General features: G+C 45.8%; 3 protein-coding genes across 5 annotated transcripts in view; 2 read left to right on the top strand and 1 right to left on the bottom strand.

The window, feature by feature from the left end:
- LOC140735850 (semaphorin-4B-like) overlaps positions 1 to 23,109 on the bottom strand; it is a 104,777-nt gene that overhangs the window by 47,027 nt on the left and 34,641 nt on the right. The window lies entirely within an intron of this gene.
- Positions 1,403 to 10,667, top strand: LOC140735849 (leucine-rich repeat and immunoglobulin-like domain-containing nogo receptor-interacting protein 1). Its single transcript, XM_073061375.1, has 2 exons — positions 1,403 to 1,777; positions 6,594 to 10,667. The coding sequence occupies exon 2, from the start codon at positions 6,603 to 6,605 to the stop codon at positions 8,274 to 8,276; it is 1,674 nt and encodes a 557-aa protein (XP_072917476.1). The 5' UTR covers positions 1,403 to 1,777; positions 6,594 to 6,602; the 3' UTR covers positions 8,277 to 10,667.
- Positions 17,431 to 23,109, top strand: part of LOC140735852 (semaphorin-7A) — a 35,636-nt gene continuing 29,957 nt past the window's right edge. The window contains exons 1-3 of the mRNA XM_073061379.1: positions 17,431 to 17,675; positions 18,139 to 18,278; positions 19,004 to 19,066. Coding sequence (XP_072917480.1) covers positions 17,588 to 17,675; positions 18,139 to 18,278; positions 19,004 to 19,066 — 291 coding nt within the window. The 5' untranslated portion in view covers positions 17,431 to 17,587. The remainder of the gene's footprint in view (positions 17,676 to 18,138; positions 18,279 to 19,003; positions 19,067 to 23,109) is intronic.

The raw sequence follows: 23,109 nt of genomic DNA, 5'->3' as shown, positions 1-23,109 counted from the left end.
TCTGAATGGTTCATGAATCCATGAACACTAACTACTTCACTATTTTGCAATACACATTTTTATATAAATTTCTTACTGTAACATAATAGATTTTTATGTATTGCACTGTAGTGTGTGATGCTCCCTCAGTACCACCCCCCCATAACTGAGACTCTCCTCCAATAATGCCCATTCCCCAGTGTAGCCCTCTCTCAGTACTGCTCCTCTCACATTACAACCCTCCCACAGCACAGCACTCCCTCAGTAACACACCCCATTTTTTTCAACAAAACTACAAAGGTTTACTCACACACAAAATACAAACATCAGGGGATTACAAGACTGTGAACAATTTCAAAGTAAAACATGATTACTACTGTCTATAAAACACTCAGTTCCCAGGAATGGGGGTGGGATTACTATTCCTGGAAATCCCTCACTATGTCCATAGTAACCGCATGCTCCTTCCCTAAGGACATCCAGGCATGAATGTAACCCTGAAAGAGGGGCAGGCAGTTGGCTTGGGCAGAGCCCTCGACAGCCCACTTGCCTGGATCTGTGAATGGCCATCTTAGCCAGAACCAGGAACAAACCCACCAGAAGATCCTTTGAGTGGCTAGTGCACCCCACTCCATGCTCCCCCCATACAGGGTGACCATATATAAGGATCGCGGGACTGATATGTAACTAAAAGTTGAGTAGCAGCTTCTTCAGATACTTGAACAGGGGCTGCAAGCTTTTGCACTCTCTATAAACGTGAGACACTGATCCTCATGGCCACAGAATGGACAGGTGGACGGGGTGTCAGTGAACCTACTGAAAAATATGTTGCACGGCACTGCCCTATGCAACACCTTCCACCTCTGGTCCCTAATGTACAGGGGAAGGATCCTTGCAAAAAGAGACTTTACTGGGGACCTCCCCTCAGAACCACCCCTCTCACAGTGTGACCCTCCCTCAGTACTATCACTCTCTCCCTTTCCACAGGACTACAAGGTTGGCTTTGACTTTCTGCCCAGTCTATTGACCTGGAATGAGTCTGCAGTCTCAGCCCAGAACAGGCATGGACTGGTGCACGGCTGACAAAACCCTTCAGCTGATTCTACCGAGGCTCGACATTAACCCCACACCACCCCTCCCCCTCACCTCGAAGGAGTTGGGGGAGAGCTGTAGTTGTTGCCATGTAAACATCTTCTGGCCCTATACCAGAGACAGGGCTTGTGTGCACATGTTTCAAATGCCAGTGTATAAATGGGTGCAGCTGTCCCATGCTGTCATGGCTGATCTGGGCTACTTGCTGACCTACCAAGTGTCGAGGCTGATCACATTAGGAAGATCACCCAGCAGCGATCCCATTACCCACCAGCATCATGAGTACATAATTACTAATTATAGGGAGTGTTATTGACCTGAGCCTCAGGACGGAGTGGTGGCTGAAGAGGTCTCTGACTTTTCAAGTCTGTATTTTCACTGCCCTCATTTCTCCTGTCTCTCTCTCACCCTGTTGTTTGTGTTCTTCTCAGTCGACCTTTAGTTTGACACGATGCCCAGTCACTCAGAGACTGAGCTCCGGTGTGTTTCTGGGTAGGTTGGGATATAGATAATCCAACCCTTCCTACTGCACCCCAGCTGGAACCTCTAGAGGCTTGGTTAAACCACTACCATTTGGTTTTCACATACCTAAGGACTCAAACAACTCCGAAAAATGTGAAAGGTCGTCACCCCATCAAACCGCTCTGGTCAACCGTGGACTGAAGGAGGACCATCTGCCTTTAAAGGGTGTCCTCAACGTCATCAGGTGAGCCATTGCCCAGACCCTGGAGGAAGATGAGTGCACGTTCTTCAAGCTCATTGGGGTGAGGGACCAAATGTGGGTTTTACCTCCTTCCTCCTCAGAGGACTGAACTAGGAGGAGCCTATTAGACCGGTCCCATCTCTGGGGTATGGAGTGGTGGGGGTCAGAGGTGGAGTCCACCAAGGATGCAATGGGGGACATTGGGTAGGTGGGAGGATAGTGATTTTAATAATGATTTGCCTTGTTTGTCATGTACATTGAAATATGTTATTTGAGTCAACAACCAACACAGTTCGACGATGTGCTACGAACATGCTCCTAAGTGTCACCATGCTTCTAGTGCTGACATAGCAAGCCCACAACTCACTAACCCTAACCCATATATCTTTGGAACGTGGGAGGAAACCTGAGCACCCAGAGGAAACCTACGTGGTCACGGGAAGAACATACAAGCTAATTGCAGATGGTGGAGGGATATGAACCCCCAATTGCTGGCACTGTATCGTGTAATGCTAACTCTATGCTAGCATGCCATCCCTATGAGCCACCATGTAACATGACGGGCCAGTGTTCATGATTTAATGGTTGGGTCACAATTGTGGACAAGTTCACAAAAGTGGGGGGGGGGGCGTATTTTATAGGGTGAGTAGTGTCTAATGATTGGAGAGTGTCCGTTTTTTTAGGAAGTTCCTCTGGGTGCTGGAGGTAGGCAAAACTGGTGGTACAGTCTGTGACAGGGAGACCAAAAGTGGGCTGTTAAAGGAAGATCATTTGGTTGTCAAATTTCCGAGTCAGCAGAATCTGAATCAGGTTTAATATCACGGGCGTACTTCATGAAATTTGATGTTTTGTGGCAGCAGTTCATTGTAATAAAAACCATGAATTACAATAAGAGATATATATTAAAAAAAGTAAATAAGTGGTGCAAAAAAGAGAGGGAAAATACTGTAGTAGTGTTCATATGTTTATTGTCCATTCAGAAATCTGATGGCGGAAGGGAAGAAGCTGTACCTGAGATGTTGAGTGAGTGTTTTCAGGCTCCTGTACCTCCTCTCTGATGGTAGCAATGAGAGGAGAGCATGCCCTGGGTGGTGGGGGTCCTTAATGATGGATGCCAACTTCCTGAGCCATCACTTTTTGAAGGTGTCCTGGATGCTGAGGAGGCCAGTGCCCATGATGGAACTAGCTGAGTTTATAGCTTTCTACAGCTTTTTCCAATCCTGTGCAGTGGCCCCTCTATAATAGACAGTGAGTTAGAATGTGCTCCACAGTACATCTGTCGAAATTTACAAGTGGATTTGGTGACATACCAATTTTCCTGAAATTTTTAATGAAATATATCCACTGTTGTGTCTTCTTTGTGATTGCATTGATATCTTGGGCCCAGGATAGATTCTCAAGGGATATTGACACCCAGAAACTTGAAATTGTTCACTCTTTCCACTTCAGACCCCTCAATGAGGCCTGGTGTATGTTCCCTCGACCTACCCTTCCTGGTCCACAATCAGTTCCTCAGTCTTACTGATGTTGAGTGCAAGGTTATTGTTGCAACAGAGTACAGAGTGTTGCTGGGCTGTGTAAGATTAAAGGCGTGGGTCAAGCCCGTGTTACAGATGGCAAAGCTCAAACTGGGCAGTGCCCACAAGCTATGGGAAGAGATCCCATGGGTGGGTAAAGCACAGACCACATAGCAGCATCCAGTGGCTACATATGGGGAGGCTGACCTCATACTAAAGAGCAATGTCCGCTGGAGAAGATAGGCACATGAATGATAGAAAAATAGAGGGCTATGTGGGAGGGAAGGCTGAGATTGATTTCAGAGTAGTTTAAAAGGCAGGCACAACATCAAGGGCTGAAGAACCTGCTTTGTGCTGTACCGTCTTATGTTCTAAGATCTGTAAGGCAGACAATCTTGTAGTGCAATTAAAGACTGGCAGGTATGATGTTGTGGGCATTACTGAGTTGTGGCTGAAAGAAGATCCTAGTTGGGAGCTTAACATCCAAAGATACACATTGAATCAAAAGGACAAGCAGTTAGGCAGAGGCAGTATCCTATGAAAGAGGATTGGAAGACATAGGATCCTTATGGGTAGAGTTGAGTAACTGCAAAGGTAAGAAGATCCTGATGGGAATTATACAGGCCTTTGAACAGTAGCTAAGACGTGAGATACAAGTTATGATGGGGAAAATGGCATGTAAAAAGGGCAATGTCACGATGGTCATTGGAGGGGGTGGATTTCAGTATGGTCGTAGATTGGCAAAATCAGGTTGGTGACGGATCCCAAGAGAAGGAATTTGCGGAAAGCCAATGAGGTGCCTTTTTAGAGCAGCTTGTGGTTGAGGCCACTAGGGGAAAGGCAATCTGGACTGGGTGTTCTGTAATGAACTATATATGATTAGGGAATTTAAGGTAATGGAACCGTGAGGAGACAGAGATCATAATATAATAGAATCCACCCTGCAGTTTGAGAGGGAGAAGCTAAAGTTTAATGTATCTGTATTACAGTGGAATAAAGGGAACTACAGAGGCATGAGAAAGGAGCTGACCAAAGTTGACTGGAAGGGGATACTAGCAGGGATGATGGCAGAACAGCAATGGCTGGAGTTTCTGAGAGCAAATCTGAAGGAACAGGATAGATACACCCAAAAGATGAAGAAGGATTCTAAAAGAAGGATGATGCTATGGTGGCTAACAAAGGGAGTCAAAGGCAGCATAAAAGCAAAACAGAGGGCATGTAATAGAGCAAAAATTTGTGGGAAGTTAGAGGATCAACTAACTAAAAAAGCACAGAAAAGATATAATATGACATAAAATAAAATAACATAAAAGGGATACCAAATTTTTTTTCCAGATACATAAAGAGAAAAAGAGAGATGAAAGTGGGTATCAGATTGCTGGAGAGGTACAAGTAATGGGGGACAAAGAAATGGCACACAAACTTAATAAGTCTTCTGCGTCAGTCTTTACTGTGCAATTCACTAGCTGTATGCCAGAATTTTGAGAGTATTAGGGGGCAGAAGTGAGTGTAGTTGCTATTACTAAGATGATGCTTGGGAAGATGAAAGGTCTGAAGGTAGGTAATGCACCTAGGTGAGATGGACTACACCCCAGGGTACTGAAAGTTGTAGCTGAAGAGAATATGGAGGCATTGGTAATGATCATTCATGAATCACTAGATTCTGAAATGGTTCTGGAGGACAGGAAAATTATAAATGTACTCACTTCTTTAAGAAGGAAGGGAGGCAAAAGAAAGGAAATTATACGCCAGTTAAGCTTGACTTTAGTGATTGGGAAGATGTTGGAGCCCATTGTTAAGGATGAAGTTTTGGAATACTGGAGGCATATGATTAAAAATGTTTAAGTCAACATGGTTTCCTTAAGGGGAAATTTTGCCTGACAAATCTGTTTGAACTCCTTGAGGAAATAACAGGCAAGATGGATAAAGGAGAGTCAGTGGATGCTGTTTACATGAATTTTCAGAAGGCCTTTGACAAGATGTTGCTGCTGCACAAGAGCCTATGGTATTACAGGAAAGGTACAAGCATGGACAGAAGATTAGTTGACTGGCGGAAGATAAAGAGTGAGAATGAAGGGGGCTTTTTCTGGTTGGCTGCTGTTGACTAGTCATGTTCTGCAGGGGTTGGTGTTAGGTCTGCTATGTTTCATGCTATACGTTAATGATCTGGATGACAGAATTGATGGCTTTGTGGACAATATGAAGAGAGTGGATGGGCAGGTAGCATTGAGGAAGCAGAGAATCTGTAGATGGATTTAGAAAAGAAAATGGGCAAAGATGTGGTAGATGGAATATAATGTAGGGAAGTGTGTGGTAGAAGGAATAATACCAATAATTTTAAAATCAGGGAATGAATTTAAAACTCGGAGATTCAAATGGACTTCAGAGTCCTAATGCAGGATTCCCTAAAGTTTAACTTGCAGGTTGAGACAGTGGTAAGGAAGCCAAATGCAGTGTTAGCATTTATTTCTAGATGACTAGAAGATAAAAGCAAGGATGTAATGCTAAGGCTTTAATAAGGCATTTGTCATGATGCACTTAGTGTACTGTGAACTTTTTTTGGCCCTACATCTAAGTAACGATTGGAGAGGATCCAAAGAAGGTCTATGAGAATTATCCCAGGAATGAAATGGTTAACCTATAGGGAGTGTTTGATACTCTAGGCCTAAATCGACTGGAGTTTAGAAAATTTAGAAGACAGGATATCTTGAAATCTACTGCACACTGAAAGGACTGGATAAAGTGGATGTAAAAAGGATATTTCCAAAAGTGGGAGAGTAGGACAATAGGGCACAGCCTCAGAAAAGAAGGACAACACTTTAGAAGGGAGATGAGGAGAAGTTTCTTTAGCCAGAAGTGGTGAATTCGTGGAATTTGTTGCCACAGACAGCTGTGGGGGCCAAGCCAAATGCAGTGTTAGCATTCATTTTTAGATGACTAGAAAATAAAAGCAAGGATGTAATGATAGGTTCTTGGTTAGTAAGGCATCAAAGTTAACAAGGAGAATGCAGAGAAATGGGGTCAAGAGGGAAAATAAATCAGCTGTGGTCAAATGGTCTAATTTTGCTCTTACGTCTGATAGTCCAATATTCTATTGGTCTGTAGTATTGGCTAAGTCCATTCTACAGAGCAGTGCCCACAGACTATGGGAAGAGATCAATGGATGGGTGGGTAAAGCAGAAACTACTGCAGTGCCCACAGGCTCTGGGAGGTAGAGTCCCTGCTAGACATTGCTATTGCTAAAGGCAAAGGTATCTGACTGCAGAAACACCCCCTCTGATCCAGCACTCTCATATCTGCAGGGAGAAGAGATGCTGTGGGGAGCAGACGACAGAATATGGCTGATCCTGGTCCTGCTCCTGCTGGCTTTTGTGCGAGGCTGCCCGGCTGACTGCCCCAGCTCCTGTACTTGTGGTCTGGGGAACGGGACAGTGGTGTGCCATGGCGCCCAGCTCACCACTCCTCCAAGACTGCTTCCTGAAGGGATAAGGAGGCTGGACTTGAGCAGCAACTTGATTGAGCGGCTGGGCCGGGAAACCTTTGGCAATCTGACCGAGCTACAGGAGCTGGACCTCAACGACAACCTGGTGTCCAACATTGAGGACGAAGCCTTCTATGGCCTGCCCAGTCTCCTCACCCTCCGGCTGAGCAGCAACCGTCTAAGCACCATTCAGCCCGGCGTGATGAGGGCCTTGCCCAACCTCCACAGACTGGAGCTGGGTGATAGGCTGGCCCACGTGGAGGCTGGGGCCTTCACTGGCTTGGCACGACTAAGGCATCTATCCCTGGGCATGGCGTCCGCCGTCCGCCAGGTGCCCATTGCTTCCCTCTCATCACTGCGTGGCCTCCGGTCACTGCACCTCTCCGGCTTGGGAGCCAGAACACTGGAGGCTGGCTCCTTCCACGGCTTGCGGCGCCTCCGTCACCTGCGCATTGAGCGCTGGCCTCAGCTGGCGAAGCTGAATCCAGGCGTGCTGGATAGCCTCAACCTCACTAGCCTTTCGATCACCCACTGCAACCTGAGCTCAGTACCGGGCCACTCCTTCGCCCACCTGGTCCACCTGCGGCGTCTTGACCTCTCGCACAACCCCATCACTGCGGTGCAAGGGAATGCACTGGAGGGGCTGGCTCGCTTGCGTGAGCTGCGGTTGGCTGGTGGTGGCCACCTGGCTGAGATCCGGGCTGGAGCCTTCCGGGGCCTGCCCAGCCTCCGAGCCCTCGATGTGTCGGGCAACAGATTGGTAACACTAGAGGAAGCAGCCTTTGAGTCAGTGGGCAGCCTGGAGTCCCTGGGGCTGGGCTCCAATCCACTGGCCTGTGACTGCCGGCTCCGCTGGTTGCTACAGGCTAGGGCACCTGGGCTGGACTGGGGGCGGCGGCTGCCCACCTGCACCGACCCGGAGGGGGCACGCAGCCTTCAGCTGGTGGAGCTGGGCCCTGCCGAGCTTACCTGCCACCGGCCCCGTATCAACATCCGCCCCCAGGCCCAGGTGTCAGTAGCTGAGGGGCAGACGGTGAGACTGGCATGTGGGGCTGTGGGCCGGCCAGCTCCGGTGGTGAACTGGGTCGCGCCTGACTTCCGGTTGCTGAGTGGTGGCAAGGGCGGTCGGCTCCGGATGCTGGCTGACGGCTCGCTGGAGATCCACCTGGCCCAGGCCGGGGACTCTGGTCTTTATCTGTGCACTGCGTTTAACCTAGCAGGCAATGACTCTGCCTCCGCTCACCTGCTTGTGGGCGGCTGGTGCACCCCCACCACCCCTGCCTCTGCCTTTCCTTCCCTGCTGGACCCTCCCACCTTGACGGTTGTCCTGACCCTGGGCTTGGCCTGCTTCCTTGGCATCACCGTGCTCTGCTTCGCACTTCTGCTGCTCTGGGGCTGGCTGAAGGGCCCCATCAAACGCACCAGCAGCGTGGAGGTGCTCAGGCACTCAAGCGGCACCAGTGCACAGTCTGAAGCCATCAAGTACACCACCAAAATGTTGTGAAGGGTTCTGGGGGGGGGGGGATGGGGGTTGCAATAGGGTGGTCAGTTCCTTGGACTGGACTGGCGAGCAAGCGCTGGAATTAAGGAGAGTCCCCTTCCCTTCCCTAGTGTAGAAGGTAGAGTTGGTGGGAGGGGTTGAACCAATCTCCGCCCTCAGTTGTGAAGCCTCCCCATGCCCGATGCCACCTTTCCCCCTTGCCTTCCCTGTGAAACTCAGCCCCATGAGTGACCCCCCCCCCCGCCACTCCCCTATCTCATTTGCTACAGAGTTAATGAAGTGTTTTGCACTGGAGGGGGTGTGGTGAAGCTTCACCCAAGTGGTGGCTGGTCTGGAGCATTTCAGTGCTGTAGAGACACTATACAGACCAGGTGTTTTCACTGGGACAGAGGAGGCTTGGAGTGTCCTGCACAAGGTGTATGAAATCATGAGGGTAAAACATAAGGAAGATTGTCAAAATCTTTACCGCATGGCTGGTGGTGCGAGTGGGGGGTGTCTAAGATGAGAAGGCAGAGGATTACAGCGAGAGATGGGATATTTAGAGGGATTTGAGAGGGAATGTTTTTGCACAGAGGGGTGGTTAAAGTCCAAAACGTGCTGCCTAAAGAGATGGTGGAGGCAGAGGAACTCTCACAGTATCCAGACAGCAGCTTGAATTGTTGAGTCCCAAAGGAGGTCCTGATGTGGGAAATGGAGATAGGGTGCAGGTATAATTGGTGGAAGGGCCTGTTTCTGTGCTGAACAGTTCTATGTCTGTCACACACAAAACACTGCAGGGACTCGGCAAATCAGACAGCATCTATGGAGGGTAATAAACAGTTGACATTTTGAGCCGAGACCGTTCACGAGTTCTTCCAGCATTTTGTGTGTGTTCTGCTTCTACAGAATCTCTTGTATTTATGAACAATGGTGGAGCAAACTCAATGGACTGAATGGCCCAATTCTGCTCCTTTGTTTTATGGTGTTATGGAGTATTGCTGGTTTGACATTAGTGTGGTCAGTACCAGTACCATGGATTTATGTGACCTTGGCCTATAATCATTGTCTGACATTGAGTTGCATGTAGACACACACCTTTCTATCTCCAACCATCACGTACCCACCCACACTCATCCCATTTTATTTTCCCTACATTCCTATCAACTCCACCCTTGATCAATCACCAACCTATGCCAGCAGGGAGACAATTTCCAGCAACTGACTAACTTTGCAACCCATGGCATTTCCTTTAGCACACTGAGTCTGTACAGACCATCAAGGAGCAAATTATACTGATTCTACACTAATCCCTCTTTAACATTCCCCTGCAGATTCCCATCAACTTACTTGTGAGCCCATAAAGGTTTATTCCCATTCGACCATAGGACATAGGAGAATTAGGCCATTTGGCCCATTGAATCTGCTCCACCATTCCATCACTCTGATATTTATCATCCCTCTCAATCCCATTTTCCTGCCTTCTCCCCATAACCTGACTAATCAAGAACCTATCAGACCCCACTTTAAATATACTCAGTGAGCTCCAGAGAATCACCACCCCCTGGCTGAAGAAATTCCTCTTCATCTTTGTTCTAATAGGCTGTTCCCTCTATTCTGAGGATGTGCCCTAGATCACTAACCTAGTTCAATTTACAGCATTAACTTTCCAGCCCACAGTATCTCCCACCTGGTATTGTCCTTGAAGAGGTGAGACCAAGCCAGAGCTGAAAAACAGACCCATTGGCCATATGAATCAGTGCTGACATTCAAGAAGCCATTTCCACTAATCCTATATTAATGCTTTTTAAATAGTTCCTTCCATATTTCTACCGAGATTCCGACTCCTCACTTACACACTAGAGAGGCAGGTTACAGTGGCCAAGTAACTCACTGATCCCGCAGATGGTTGAGATGCGGGAGAAAACTGGAGCAGCTGGGGGTGGGGGAGGGAACCCATATGGTCATCACAAAATGCTAGAAGAACTCAGTAGATCAGGCAGCATCTATATAGGGGAATACACAGTTAACGTTTCAGACCAAAACCATTCATCTTGATATGATCTTTTATTCCAGCATGGGAGGGAGTCTCAGAAGCAGCTCTGCTCCTTTCCGTGTCTGAGTGGAGATGCAAAGCTCTTGTGTGTGTATGCCTGGAGCTGGCTCCTCCAACCTTCCCTCTCCACCAGGCAAGCTGCTGGGGAGCCTGGTTCTCCTCACCTGTCTTCCAGTCTGCAGCTTTCATAAGGTGATCTACCAGGAAGCAAATATTGAGCCTTATCACCCATTACAGGAAGTCTCAGGCACAAGGTGAAAAACAGCCTCCACTCTTAAGCCTGGATTCAAACAATGTGTAACTAAGGTCATAACTGTACTGTTTCACTTAAGATATTACAGGATTATCAAAGCTTCATAAAGATGTGCATTTTTTTATTAATAAAATATTTGGCAGTTCTTGTGCAGTATTTTCTGACTATGGTATCTGTTAAACAGCCTCTTACCCAGCAGCTCAAAGGCAAAAACTGAGAATGCAACACAGATTATGCAAGGGATCAGTTACGACCAACTGAAGGTGAGGGAAGGCTTGGGCTGAATGGCCTCCCTGATGACCTTATGGACATAGGGTTGTGTAATCAGTTGGCAGAGATAGAGGTTGTAGCATGAATGCAGATAGGAACTCTCTATCCAGGTCACCAATCTTAATATTAGGACATTTAAGAGAGTCTTGGATAGGCTCATGGATGACAGAAAAATGGAAAGCAATGTAGAAGGGAAGGATTAAATTTAATCTTAGAGCAGGTTAAAAGATTGGCACAACATTGTGGGTTGAAGGGACTGCATTGTTCTATGTCCCTTCCCCTTCCCCTCTCTCTCTCTCCCACCCTTCTTCCTGCCCTCCCTTCACACATGCTGCTTGACCAGTGAATTTATTTCCAGTGCTGTCTGTTTTAATTCAGATTCCTAACACCTGTGGTATTTTAGTCCACCACCTAGTCTATGTGGCGGGTGAAGCTTAGGGTTTCATTTGAATGACACTGGGTCTCTTCCCCAGTTAGAGCAGAGGGAGTAAGAAACTCAGCCTGACAGTGAGGGACCGACTACTTGAAGGTAGCGCTGGACCCACAGCCTCATGCACTTGGTGAGAAGGGATCTGGACTATTCCCTAAACCTGAGCGAGGGTGCCACCCACTGCCCATAGCACGCTACTACAAACCTGAGAGCTTCCATTGCTGGGTGCCGCAAATCCCATTGTGCAGTGCGGGTACTCTCTGGGGTATAACTGGGCACAGCAGACTTATTCAGTTTTAAAATCAATATCCCTTGAAACAGACCCTGTCCAAGTTGTGGATCTCATCTGCAGACACTGGGCAAGGGCAGGGCCGGGAGTAGCCTTTCTGTGAAAGAGTGGAGTTTGATGCACGGCTGGAGGACAGGGCAGGAAGTGAGGCTGCTCTGTATACTTGGGACTATGACAAAGATGTGGGAGAGAACGCATGTGCGCAGGTGAGGAGGGCTAAGGAAATTCAAGATTAACTGTAAGAGAGTTGTGAGTGAAATCCACACCACCAGGTTCAGGCTTTAGTCATTAGGCTTCTGTTGGGGATCGTTGGGGAGGATAATTACTGATTACTCACCCCAACAATGAAGTTTTCCAATAACCTATGGGCTCACATTCAAGGACTCTTCAACTCACATTCTCAATATTTATTGCTTATTAATTAATTCATTTATTATGTTTGGTTTTTTCTTTTGTATTTGCACAGTTTTGTTGCCTTTTGCACATTGGTTGTTTGTCCATCTTATTGTGTGTGGTTTTCATGAATTCTATTGTGTTTCTTTGTACTTACCCGCAAGAAAATGAATCTCAGGGTAGTATATGGTGACATATATGTAGTTTGAAATTTGAACTTTTCCTTTTGTTGAAAAGGAAAGCCCGGGACAGCTGAGGTTACATTCAGAGTATAACTCCTTTCACACAGTCCTATCACGTACTCCCAGTGCTGGGTTAGATACGGAATATAGTTTTCAATAAGTAATAATCTTAAAAATGATTCTTCTGTGCTCATATTTGAAAATTCAAAAGTTTTCATCCTGATCCAGGATGCATTTAGAACATAGAACAGTACAGCACAGTACAGGCCATTTGGCTATTGACATTGTGCTGACCTTTTAACCTACTCCAAGATCAATCTAACCCCTCTCCTCTACATAACCTTCATTTTTCCACCATCCATGTCCATATCTAAAAGTCCCTAATATATCTGCCTCTACCACCACCCCAGCAGGGTGTTACACACACCCACCATTCTCTGTGTAAAATAATCTGCCTCTGACTTCCCCTCCACAATAATTTCCAGCAATCACCATAAAATTATGTCCCCATTTCCACCATGGGGAAGTCTCTAGCTGTTCATTCAGTCTATGTTTCATATCACCTTGTACATCTCTATCAAGTCACCTCTCATACTCTTTCACTCCAGAGAAAAACCGTAGGTCATTCAACCTTCCCTTATGAGACCTGTTCTCCAACACTTATCCCAGAATACATTCCCAGCCTCTCCTTATAACTCATGTCATCAGGTTCCAGTAGCATCCTTGTGAATCTGGAGAACTTGTCCCCAATCTTCCTAAATCCTTAAAAATGAAGTCTTACATACAGATATCCTTTGCATGTCTCACATAGCGCCACAGAACAATACGACACAGACAAAGGCTCTTCGGCCCAACAGGTCTATGCTGACCATAATACCAATTCCTCTTAATCTCTGCACTTAGATCCTTGACTTCCTAACCGGAAGACCACAATCTGTGTGGGTTGGTGATAACATCTCCTCCTCACTGACGATCAATACTGACGCACCTCGGGGTGTATGCTTAGCCCACTGCTCTACTCTCTATATACACATGACTGTATGGCTAGGCATAGCTCAAATACCATCTATAAATTTGCTGATGATACAACCAGTGTTGGTTGAATCTCAGGTGGTAACGAGAGGGCGGACAGGAGTGAGATATGCCACCTAGTGGAGTGGTGTCGCAGCAACAACCTGGCACTCAACGTCAGTAAGACTGAAGAGTTGATTGTGAACTTTAGGAAGGGTAAGACAAAGGAACACATACCAATCCTCATAGAGGGATCAGAAGTGGAGAGAGTGAGCAGTTTAAAGTTCCTGTGTGTCAAGATCTCTGAGGATCTAACCTGGACCCAACATATCGATGTAGTTATAAAGAAGGCAAGTCAGCAGCTATACTTCATTAGCAGTTTGAAAGGACTAGGCATGTCAACAAATACACTCAAAAACTTCTATAGTTGCACCGTAGAGAGCATTCTGACAGGCTGGATCACTGTCTGGTATGGGGGGGAGATGGGGGGGTGGTTGCTGCACAGGACCGAAAAGAAGCTGCAGCAGGTTGTAAATCTAGTCAGCTCCATCTTGGGTACTAGCCTACGAAGTACCTGGGACATCTTCAAGGAGCGGTGTCTCAGAAAGGCAGTGTTCATTATTAAGACCTCCAGCACCTAGGGCATGCCCTTTTCTCACTGTTACCATCAGGTATGAGGTACAAAAACCTGAAGGCACACATTCAGTGATTCAGGAACAGCTTCTTACCCTCCGTCATCTGATTCCTAAATGGACATTGAATCCTTGAACACTACCTCACTTCTTTTAATGTACAGTATTTCTGTTTTCAGCACGTTTTTTAAATCTATTCAATATACATATACTGTAACTGATTTACTTGTTTGTTTATTGTTATTATTTTTTCTCTTCTTGTAGATTATGTATTGCATTGAACTGCTGCTGCTAAGTTAACAAATTTCATGTCACATATTAGTGATAATAAACCTGATTCTGATTCCAGGTACCTATCCAAGCTACTTTAATGGTACCTGCCTCAACCACTTCCTCTGGTAGCTCATTCCATATATACACTGTCCTATGCATGAAAACTCTATCCCTCAGGTTCTTTTTAAATCTTTCCCCTCTCGCTCTAAAGCTATGTCCCATGGCTTTGGACTCCACTACCCTGGGGAGGTGTATCTATGTCTCATTACATACGTTTTTATAAAGTCACAGACTCACTGTCTATTCACTCTGGCTTGATTCACATATATACATCATGTTGCTGGCTACTGATTACAGTTTGATGTTTAACACCACCATCTCCTCAGTACCAATCAACAACCTGTGCCTATGCCTCCCCCTGCAACTGTATCCTTGATTTCCTTCTTAGGAGATTGCAGCCAAAATGGTCTGGTATAGCACCTCCTCCTTGCTGACAATCAACACTGGCACACCTCAAGGTTGCATGCTTAGCACACTGCTCTACTCTCTCTCTCTACACACAAGATTGTGTGGCTTGGCACAGCTCAAGCACCATTTATAAATTTGCTGATGACACAACTGCTTTTGGCATAATCTCAGATGCCGATGACGAGGCATAGAGGAGTGAGATCGACTGGTTGAGTGCACTCAATGCCAGCATGACCAAGAAATTGATTGTGGACTTCAGGGACTTCAGGGAATACACACCAGCCCTCATTGAGGGATCAGCAATGGAAAGGGTGAGCAGTTTCAAATTCCTGGACATCAATATCTCGAATGTCTTATCTTAGGCTTGACACGTTGATGTAATCATGAAGAAGATACCAAGCAGAGATATTTCATTAGGATTTTAATAAAATTTGGTGAGGGTTGACGGGCACAGCTGATTTTATTTAGCCTCCCGTGGAAAGGTAGCAGCGTATAATGGATAGCATTGAGTTGCTGGAGGGTCTATATTCCCCTGTGAAACGTGGTGCTTTTCAGACAAAGTGCTAGATCAAAACATGAAAAAGTTTGTGAACCCTATGAAATTATCTGATTTTCTGCATTAATTGCTCATAAAATGCAGTTTAATCTTAATCTAAGTCACAATAATAGATAAACAAATCAGTCTAAACTAATAGCACACAAACAATTGTACTCTTCTTGTCAATACTGAGTACATCATTTAAACAATCACAGTCTAGGTACACAAAAGTAAGTGAACCTCTGGGGTAATGCCTTCTATAAAGAGGTAGGTGTTCCAATCAATGAAATGAGATTGGAACTGTGGGTGTAGAGGCGCTCTACCCTCTAAAAAAGACACACAAAGTCAGGTTACTGACAGATCCTGCTCTTCTCAATAAAGATCTGTTTACGTGCACCATGCCTCAATCAAAACAATTTTCAGAAGATCTTAGGGGGATTGTAAAGATGCATCAAGCTGGAAAAGGCTACAAAAGCATTTCTGAAGACCTGAGTGTTCATCAGACCACAGTTAGAGAAATTGTCTACAAATGGAGGAAATTCAGTACTGTTGCTACTCTCCCTAGGAGTGGTGTCCTACAAAGATCACACCAAGAGCACAACATGTAAAGCTTAAGGAGGTGATAAAGAACCCAAGGTTACAGCAAAAGACATGCATAAATCTCTAGAACTTGCTAAAGTCTCTGTTCATGTGTCCTCTAGAAGAAAAACACTGAACAAGAATGGTGTTCATGGAAAGACACCATGGAGAAAACCACTGCTCTCCAAAAACAACATTGCTGCTCATCTCAAGTTTGTGGACAGATGAGACAAAAATTGAACTTTTTGGTAGAAATGCACACCACTATGTTTGGAGAAAAAAGGGCACTGCACACCAACATCAAAACCTCATCTCACCAGTGAAGCATGATGGAAGGAGCATCATGGTTGGGGCTGCTTTTCTGCCTCAGAACATGGACAGCTTGCATTTGTGGAGGGAACAATGAATTCCAAATTGTATCAAGACATTTTACAGGAAAATGGCAAGGTAATGGTCCGTCACCTGAAACTTAATAGAAGTTGGATGATGTGACAAAACAATGATCCGAAACACAAGAGTAAATCAACAACAGAATGGTTTAAAAACAAGAAAATTTGTGTTTTGGAATGGCCAAGTCAGAGTCCAGATCTTAACCCAACTGAGATGCTGAAAAGGGCTGTCCATGCAGGTATCTGAAATATTGATGAACTGAAACAGTTTTGTATGGAAGAATGGTTTGAAATTCCTTCCCAGCATTATGCAAGTCTGATCAGCAGCTACAGGAAATGTTTGGTGAAGATTATTGCTGCTAAAGGAAGTTCTACTAGTTATTAAATACAAGGGTACACATACTTCTTCCAGCTGGACTGCGAATGATTAAATAATGTGTTCAGCAAAGACATGAAAAGTACAATTATTGGTGTTATTAGTTTAGGCAGATTGTGTTTGTCTATTATTGTGACAGATGTAAATCAGACCCCATTTTATGAGTATTAATGCAGAAAACCAGGTAACTGCAAAGGGTTCACAAACTTTTTCTTGCAATTGTATATATATATTTTTTTGATTTCTCAAGATACCCAAATAAGAATATGGAGCTGAGTGGGACTATATCCAAATTAACATTTCTACACTTTTATCTGCTTCTTATCAGAATGCTGTTTCAAGATTTAAGGTCATTTCCAATACACAAGTGTAAATGAAATGAAATATTTGTTTCTCCAGATCCAGTGCAGCACAAAATGAAACAAGACTGGAACACGATTAATAAAAAAACTATAAATTTGTAAGATAACTTTGTATGCCCAAAAAGTGACGCTAGGTACAGGAGTGTTTGTACATAGGGTGAAGAACAGGAAATGATAAAGTAGTGAGTGGGATCTTGCTGTGCACAGACGGCTGGGTTTTCTACAACAGCTGCTGAACACTGACGTTCTTCCCTGACCCCGATCGTCCCTGGGTTTACCCAGAAAAGATGGGCTGAGTGGAGGAAAATCTTTCAGCTAATACATTTATGCTTCCTCAAATCTGCGTGAGGTGGAGGGAGGCGGTGTGATGTTAGTAACGGCCGAGTGTGTCCCCCTGTCCTAGTGACGGGCAAGACTCATCTGGTAGGGGGCAGATATGAGTCTCTCTCAGGGGTAGTCGAGGTCCTGGGACATAGCTGGTAAGGGCCAGATGTGAGCCCATTACAGCATTGGGCGAGGTAGGGACAAATCTAGTCGGAGGCAGATGTGAGCCCGTATCTCAGAGGAGGGGTCAATTCTGCTCAGCAGGACAGAAGAAACGTGACAAAACGGACGGGCAAACTTAATCCGCCGTCACTCCCTCCGCACCCGGGTCACAGGCGACCGCACCCTTGCCACTGCGGTGCTGCCTCTGAGAGCGATAGGTTGCGTGTGCGGGAGGAGCAGCGGCCGCTCTAGACGCACGGAAACGTCGCGGGGGCGGCGAGGGTGTGAGTGTGTGTGAGAGAGAAAAGCACTGGCAGCACACACACAGCAGCGGCTCCTAGCACCGACAAGATGCTGAACCTGGAGCTCTTGCTCCTGGGTCACCTCCTGATCTTGGGTTCGGCCGAGAGGGTCCCACGGCTGAAATTCGCCCCCACAGGTACACTAGCAGCGCCTCAGCATCCCACAGCCGCCCGTCTGGGTCCAGCTTTTTAAATTCCTATCCTTGTCTATATTTTTTTCACTTTTATACCCCTCCCCACCTTCTCCTTGGGATCTTGCTCTGCCGTCAGCTGCATTGCACCAAATTCGCACCCTGTCGCGGAACAAACATGAACCGCGCCGCCCGCATTTCCTTTCCAATCCCGATGAAGGATCGCGGCCAGGAACGTCGAGTGTTTATTCCCCTCCCATAGATGCTACCTGACCTGCTGAGTTCTTGTTTTGAAAAATCTGGGATCTTCCTGTGTAATCTCTCCTGCGCTCACTGGATCGTAGTATATATGTGTGTGAGAGAGAGACAGATTGCGGTCAGCGAGTGTGTGTATGGGGAGTGGGTCAGTTTCAATCCAGGGGATGCAGAATTCACTGCCTTCATTGCCCGTCCTCTCTCCCTCCCCCAGATCAGCCCCGGGTGAAGTTTGAATCTCCGGCCAGGTCCTCGGTGGGATATCACGATGAGAAGTCGGACACTCTATACCTTGGATCCACGGGAAGCGTGTACCTCCTGCAGTTTACCGACGCCGATGTCTCCCAGACTCCGGTACTTCGTGCCGCCCCCGCCGCTTCGTAGTCGCCGGCTGCCAACTGTCTAGGGATTTGGTTGGTGCAGCCAAGATCGGGTCTTGTAGTGGGGCCGTGACAGAACAGATCAGGCTAAAGGTCTCCTGTAAGAGTGGGATCCTCTCCCTGTGCGTTCCCATCTTCCCCAGAGAACAGGAGTGTTTAACTGGAAAATGAGAAGGGGAAGAGGGAGTAGAAGAGGGAACCATTAAAGGGGAGAAGGTAGTAGGGGAGAGGGGGGGAGGGACTGAGAGAAAGTTGTGGCAGAGAGGTGGGAAAGACGCAAATAGAAAGGGCCAGATGGGTGAGAATGGAGGAAATGGCAGAGGCTGAGGAGAGGAGGATGGAAAAAAAAGAAAAACAGTATACAAAGTGATGAGGGGTGTAGAGAGGATGAATGCTTGCAGGCTTTCCCCCTCAGGTTGGGTGAGACTAGAAGTAGAGGTCATAGGTTAAGGGTGAAAAGTGAAATATTTAGGGGGAACCTCTTCACACAGGGACTGTAAGTATGGTGGATGCAGGTTCATTTTCAATATTTAAGAGAATAAGTCCATGGATGAGAGGGCTATGAAAGGCTATGGTCCCGGTGCAGGTAGGTGGCACTAGGCAGAAGGCCAAACCAACATGGCCTAGATGGCCTCAAGGCCATGTTTCTTTTCTGTACTATAATTACTGAATTATTTCAAGTGAATGTTGTTCTGTCAGATCCCCCTGTCCCTGGATGACAACGCCAGAAAGAACTGCCAGAGCAAAGGAACAGCAAGTCAGGTAAGGACAAGCCGTGGTATTAGCAAGTACCAGCTGGAACTGGACTTGAGTATCTGCAGATGGTTCCATTCTGTTAAACTGTGTCAAGAATTACTGCCGTATGTTACTGTTTCAGGTCTCTCCTCTGTAATCAGCACTGAACACAGCTGATAACCAGTTACTAATGAATCACCACGGCATAGTTGCTATTGACATTGATTGATTTGTCCCTTCAGCCCACAATGTTGTGCCAACCTTTTAAACTACTCCAAGATCCCTGCCACATAGCCCTCCACTTTTCTTTCAACCATATGCCTATCTACGAATCTCTTAAATGCCCCAAATGTATCTGCCTCACCCCGGCATTGCTTTTCATGCACCCACCACTGTGTAAAAAAATAACTTGCCTTTGACATCTCCCTATTCTTTCATCCAAACACCTTAAAATTATAAGACCATAAGATATAGGAACAAATATATGGTCCACCCTGGGAAAAAGCCTTTGGCTACCCACACAATCTATGCCTCTTATCATCTTGTACACCCTTTATCAAGTCACCATGCTCTCTAATCTAGAAAGCATCCTGGTAAATCTCATATACATCCTCTCCACATCCTTCCTATAATGAGGCAACCAGAACTGAGCACAATACCCCAAGTGTGGTCCAACCAGGGTTTTATAGAGCTGCAACATTACCTCATGGCTCCTGAACTCAATCCCCTGACTAATGAAGACCAAAACAACACATGACTTCTTAACCACCCAATCTACTTGCATGGCACTGTGGACCCCAATATCCCTCTGTTCCTCCACACTGCTAAAAAATCTCACCATTAATGTTGTCTGCCTTCAAGTTGGACTACCAAAGTATATCATTTGGGTTCAATGGCCCTGGCCTGTCCCAAAGAAACCATCACAGACTGGCTTTGCTGTGTGGACTTGTGTGTGAAGTCAGTCTGATACAAGGGACATGATGATAATGTTCAAATGTACCCATGTAGAATCCACAGCATACAAACACAACATTATACTGGCAAATGGGGCAAGCTCATGGACTGGAAACAGTTTAGAGCTGAGTAGACCAAATGCAGGCAAATAGGACTAGGTCAGGTATGCAACTTGGTTAATATGGACAGATTGTACCAAAGGGCCTGTTTCCCTGCTGTAAAACTCTCTAACTCTAAATTAAGCACCCCAGCCACGTCTCACCGCCCCAACTGAGACTTCCTCCTCTACTTCATTCACACCAGAGCCACAAAAGGGAATCTGTGTCAAAACTGTGGGACACCTTAAACCAGAGGTGAAGGGCCATTGTCTTATTAAGCTATTTGGCCCAATGAGTTTGCTCTGCCATTCGATCATGGCTGACTTATTATCCCTCTCAACCCCATTCTCCTGCATTCTCTCTATAATCAAAAACAAATTAGCCTCCACTTAAAATATACCCAGTGACTTGGCCTCCACATCTGTGGCAATGGAAATCCACAAATTCACTATCCTCTGGCTAATGAAGTTCCTCATCTCTGTTCTAAATGGATATCCCTCTATTCTGAGGCTGTGCCCCTCTAGTGCAGGACTCCCCCATTATACAAAACATCCTCTCCATATCCACTATTTAGGCCTTTCAATATTTAATAGGTTTCAATGAGATCCCCTCACCCTCATTTTTCAAAACTCCACTGAGCACAGGCCCTGAGCCATCAAGTGTTCCACCATACATTAACCCTTTCATTTCCAGAATAATTCTCATAGATCTCCTCTGGACCCTCTCCAATTGCTGCACGTCATTTCTTAGATGAGGGGCCCAAAACTCCTTACATTACTCCAAGTGTAGTTTGACCAATAGCTTATAAAGTTTCAGCATTACATCCTTGCTCTTGTATTATAGTCCTCTTGAAATGAATGCTAACATTGCATTTGCACTCCTTAAAACTGGCTCAACCCCCAAGTTAACCTTTAGGGAATCCTGCATGAAGACTCCCAAGTCTCTCTGCAATTCTAAGTTTTGAATTTTCTCCCCATTTAGAAAATAATCTATACCTGTATTCCTTCTACCGAAATGCATCACCATACAATTCCCTACACTATTTTCCATCTTCCACTTCTTTGCCTATTCCCCCAATATGACTGCCTTTCTGCAGACTCCCTGCATCCTCAAAACTACCTACCCCTCCACTTGTGTTTGTATCGTCTGCATACTTAGTCTCCATGCCAGGTAGGTGTGGGAGAGAGATATCCAATTCACTGATGGCGGAGATGCTGCTTACAATTCTTCATTACAGAACAAGGGACAGAAATTAACAAGTAAAAATGTTACAGCATGGAGTCTGAGTAACAACATGTTTGTCCTTTACTTATCCTGTACTGTGAAGGTCACAGGCAAGGCCATCTGCAGTTGCCTTTGAACCAAATAGCTAGCTGCTTCATCAAAACTGTACTGTTCTATGTTCCAAACCAAGTAAGCCACTGTAGATCTGGAGTCATGCAGTATAGGTACTGATGGCAGATCTCATCGAGCAGCACAGATACAGGCCTTTCAGCCCAAGTTGTCCAGTGTCAAGCACACCCAATTAAGTTAATTTCTTCTGCTTACACGTGGTCCATATCCCTCTGTTCATGTGCCAGTCTAAAAGCCCCTTGAACGCCAAAGTCAAAGTTGAATTTACTGTTGCATACAGAAGTCCATGTATGCATAGGTGCAATGCAATGCAGCAGCACCACTCTCATGTCTGCCACCACCACCAACCCTGGCAGCACACTCCAGGCACCCACCTGTGTAAAGAAAACATGCCCTGCACATTCTTTTTATTTTCTCCCCTCTCACCTTAAAGCTGTGCCCTCCAGTATTCAAAATTTAGAACAGTACAACATAGCACAGGCCCTTCCCTCCCACTTAGCCAACCATTTTTTTTTCATCCATGTGCCTAAGATTATTCTTAATGTCCCGAATGTAAATGCCTCTACCTCCATCCCAGCTGCTTGTACCACATACTCACCATCCATCTTAAAAAAAAACTGCCTCTGATATCTTCCCCCCCATACTTTCCTCCAATCACCTTAAAATTATACTCCTTGTATATCAGTCATAATAGTACAAGGGGACATAATTTTTCTGCTCAACCTTTCCTCATAAGACATGCTCTAATCCATGCAGCATCCTGGTAAAACTCCTCTGCACCCTCTCTAAACCTTCCACATTCTTCCCATAAAAACTACTGAAGGGGTCTCCCTCGCCTATTTGTGACATTTACTGGGAGTTTGTATACAAAGGGCCGAAGCATTGTTGATGATCCCTACCATCCATCCCACAGTCTTTGACCCACTACCGTCTGAAAGGTGTTACAGTAGCGTCAGGACTTGGACTGCCAGAAAGGGTACCAGTTTCTTCCCTTAGGCAGTGAGACTAATGAATACCCTTCCACCATGAAGATCTCATACCTTGGACAGCAAGCTGTTTACTGTATTGTTTACCTGTGCTGCACACTTTGAATTATATTTTATTCACTTATTTTTGGTAATTTACTACAACTAGAGGTCATTGGTTAGTGTGAAAGGTAAAATGTTTAATGGGAACATGAGAGGAAAATTCTTCACTCAGAGGGTGGTGAAAGCGTGGAGCAAGCTGCCAGTGGAAGTGTGGATTTGATTTTGATTTCCACATTTTAAAGAAGTTTGGATAGGTACATGGATGGTAGGGGTATGGAGAGCTACAATTTGGGTACGGTTGAGACCTCTTCTGGGGCAGGTGTGACTTGTACAAAAAGGATGGATTGCACTTGAATCCGAGGGAGACCAATACCCTGGCGGGAAGGTTTGCAAAGGCTATCGGGGAGAGTTTAAACTAGAATTGTTGGGGGTTGGGAACCAAACTCAAGTCACAGAGGAAAGGGAGGCTGGCTTACAAATAGAGAAAGCTTGAAGACAGTGCGAAAGGGAGGATAGGCAGGTGATAGAGAAGGGACGCGCAGAGTCCGATGGTTTGAGATGTGTCTATTTTAATGCGAGGAGTGTCATGAGCAAAACGGGTGATCTTAGAGCGTGGATCAGCACTTGCAGCTGTGAT

This window comes from Hemitrygon akajei, chromosome 11 (genome assembly GCF_048418815.1).
Source record: "Hemitrygon akajei chromosome 11, sHemAka1.3, whole genome shotgun sequence".
NCBI lineage: Eukaryota > Metazoa > Chordata > Chondrichthyes > Myliobatiformes > Dasyatidae > Hemitrygon > Hemitrygon akajei.
The sequence above is the reverse complement of the archived record's forward strand: the minus strand, read 5'-3'. Positions and strand labels throughout refer to the sequence as shown.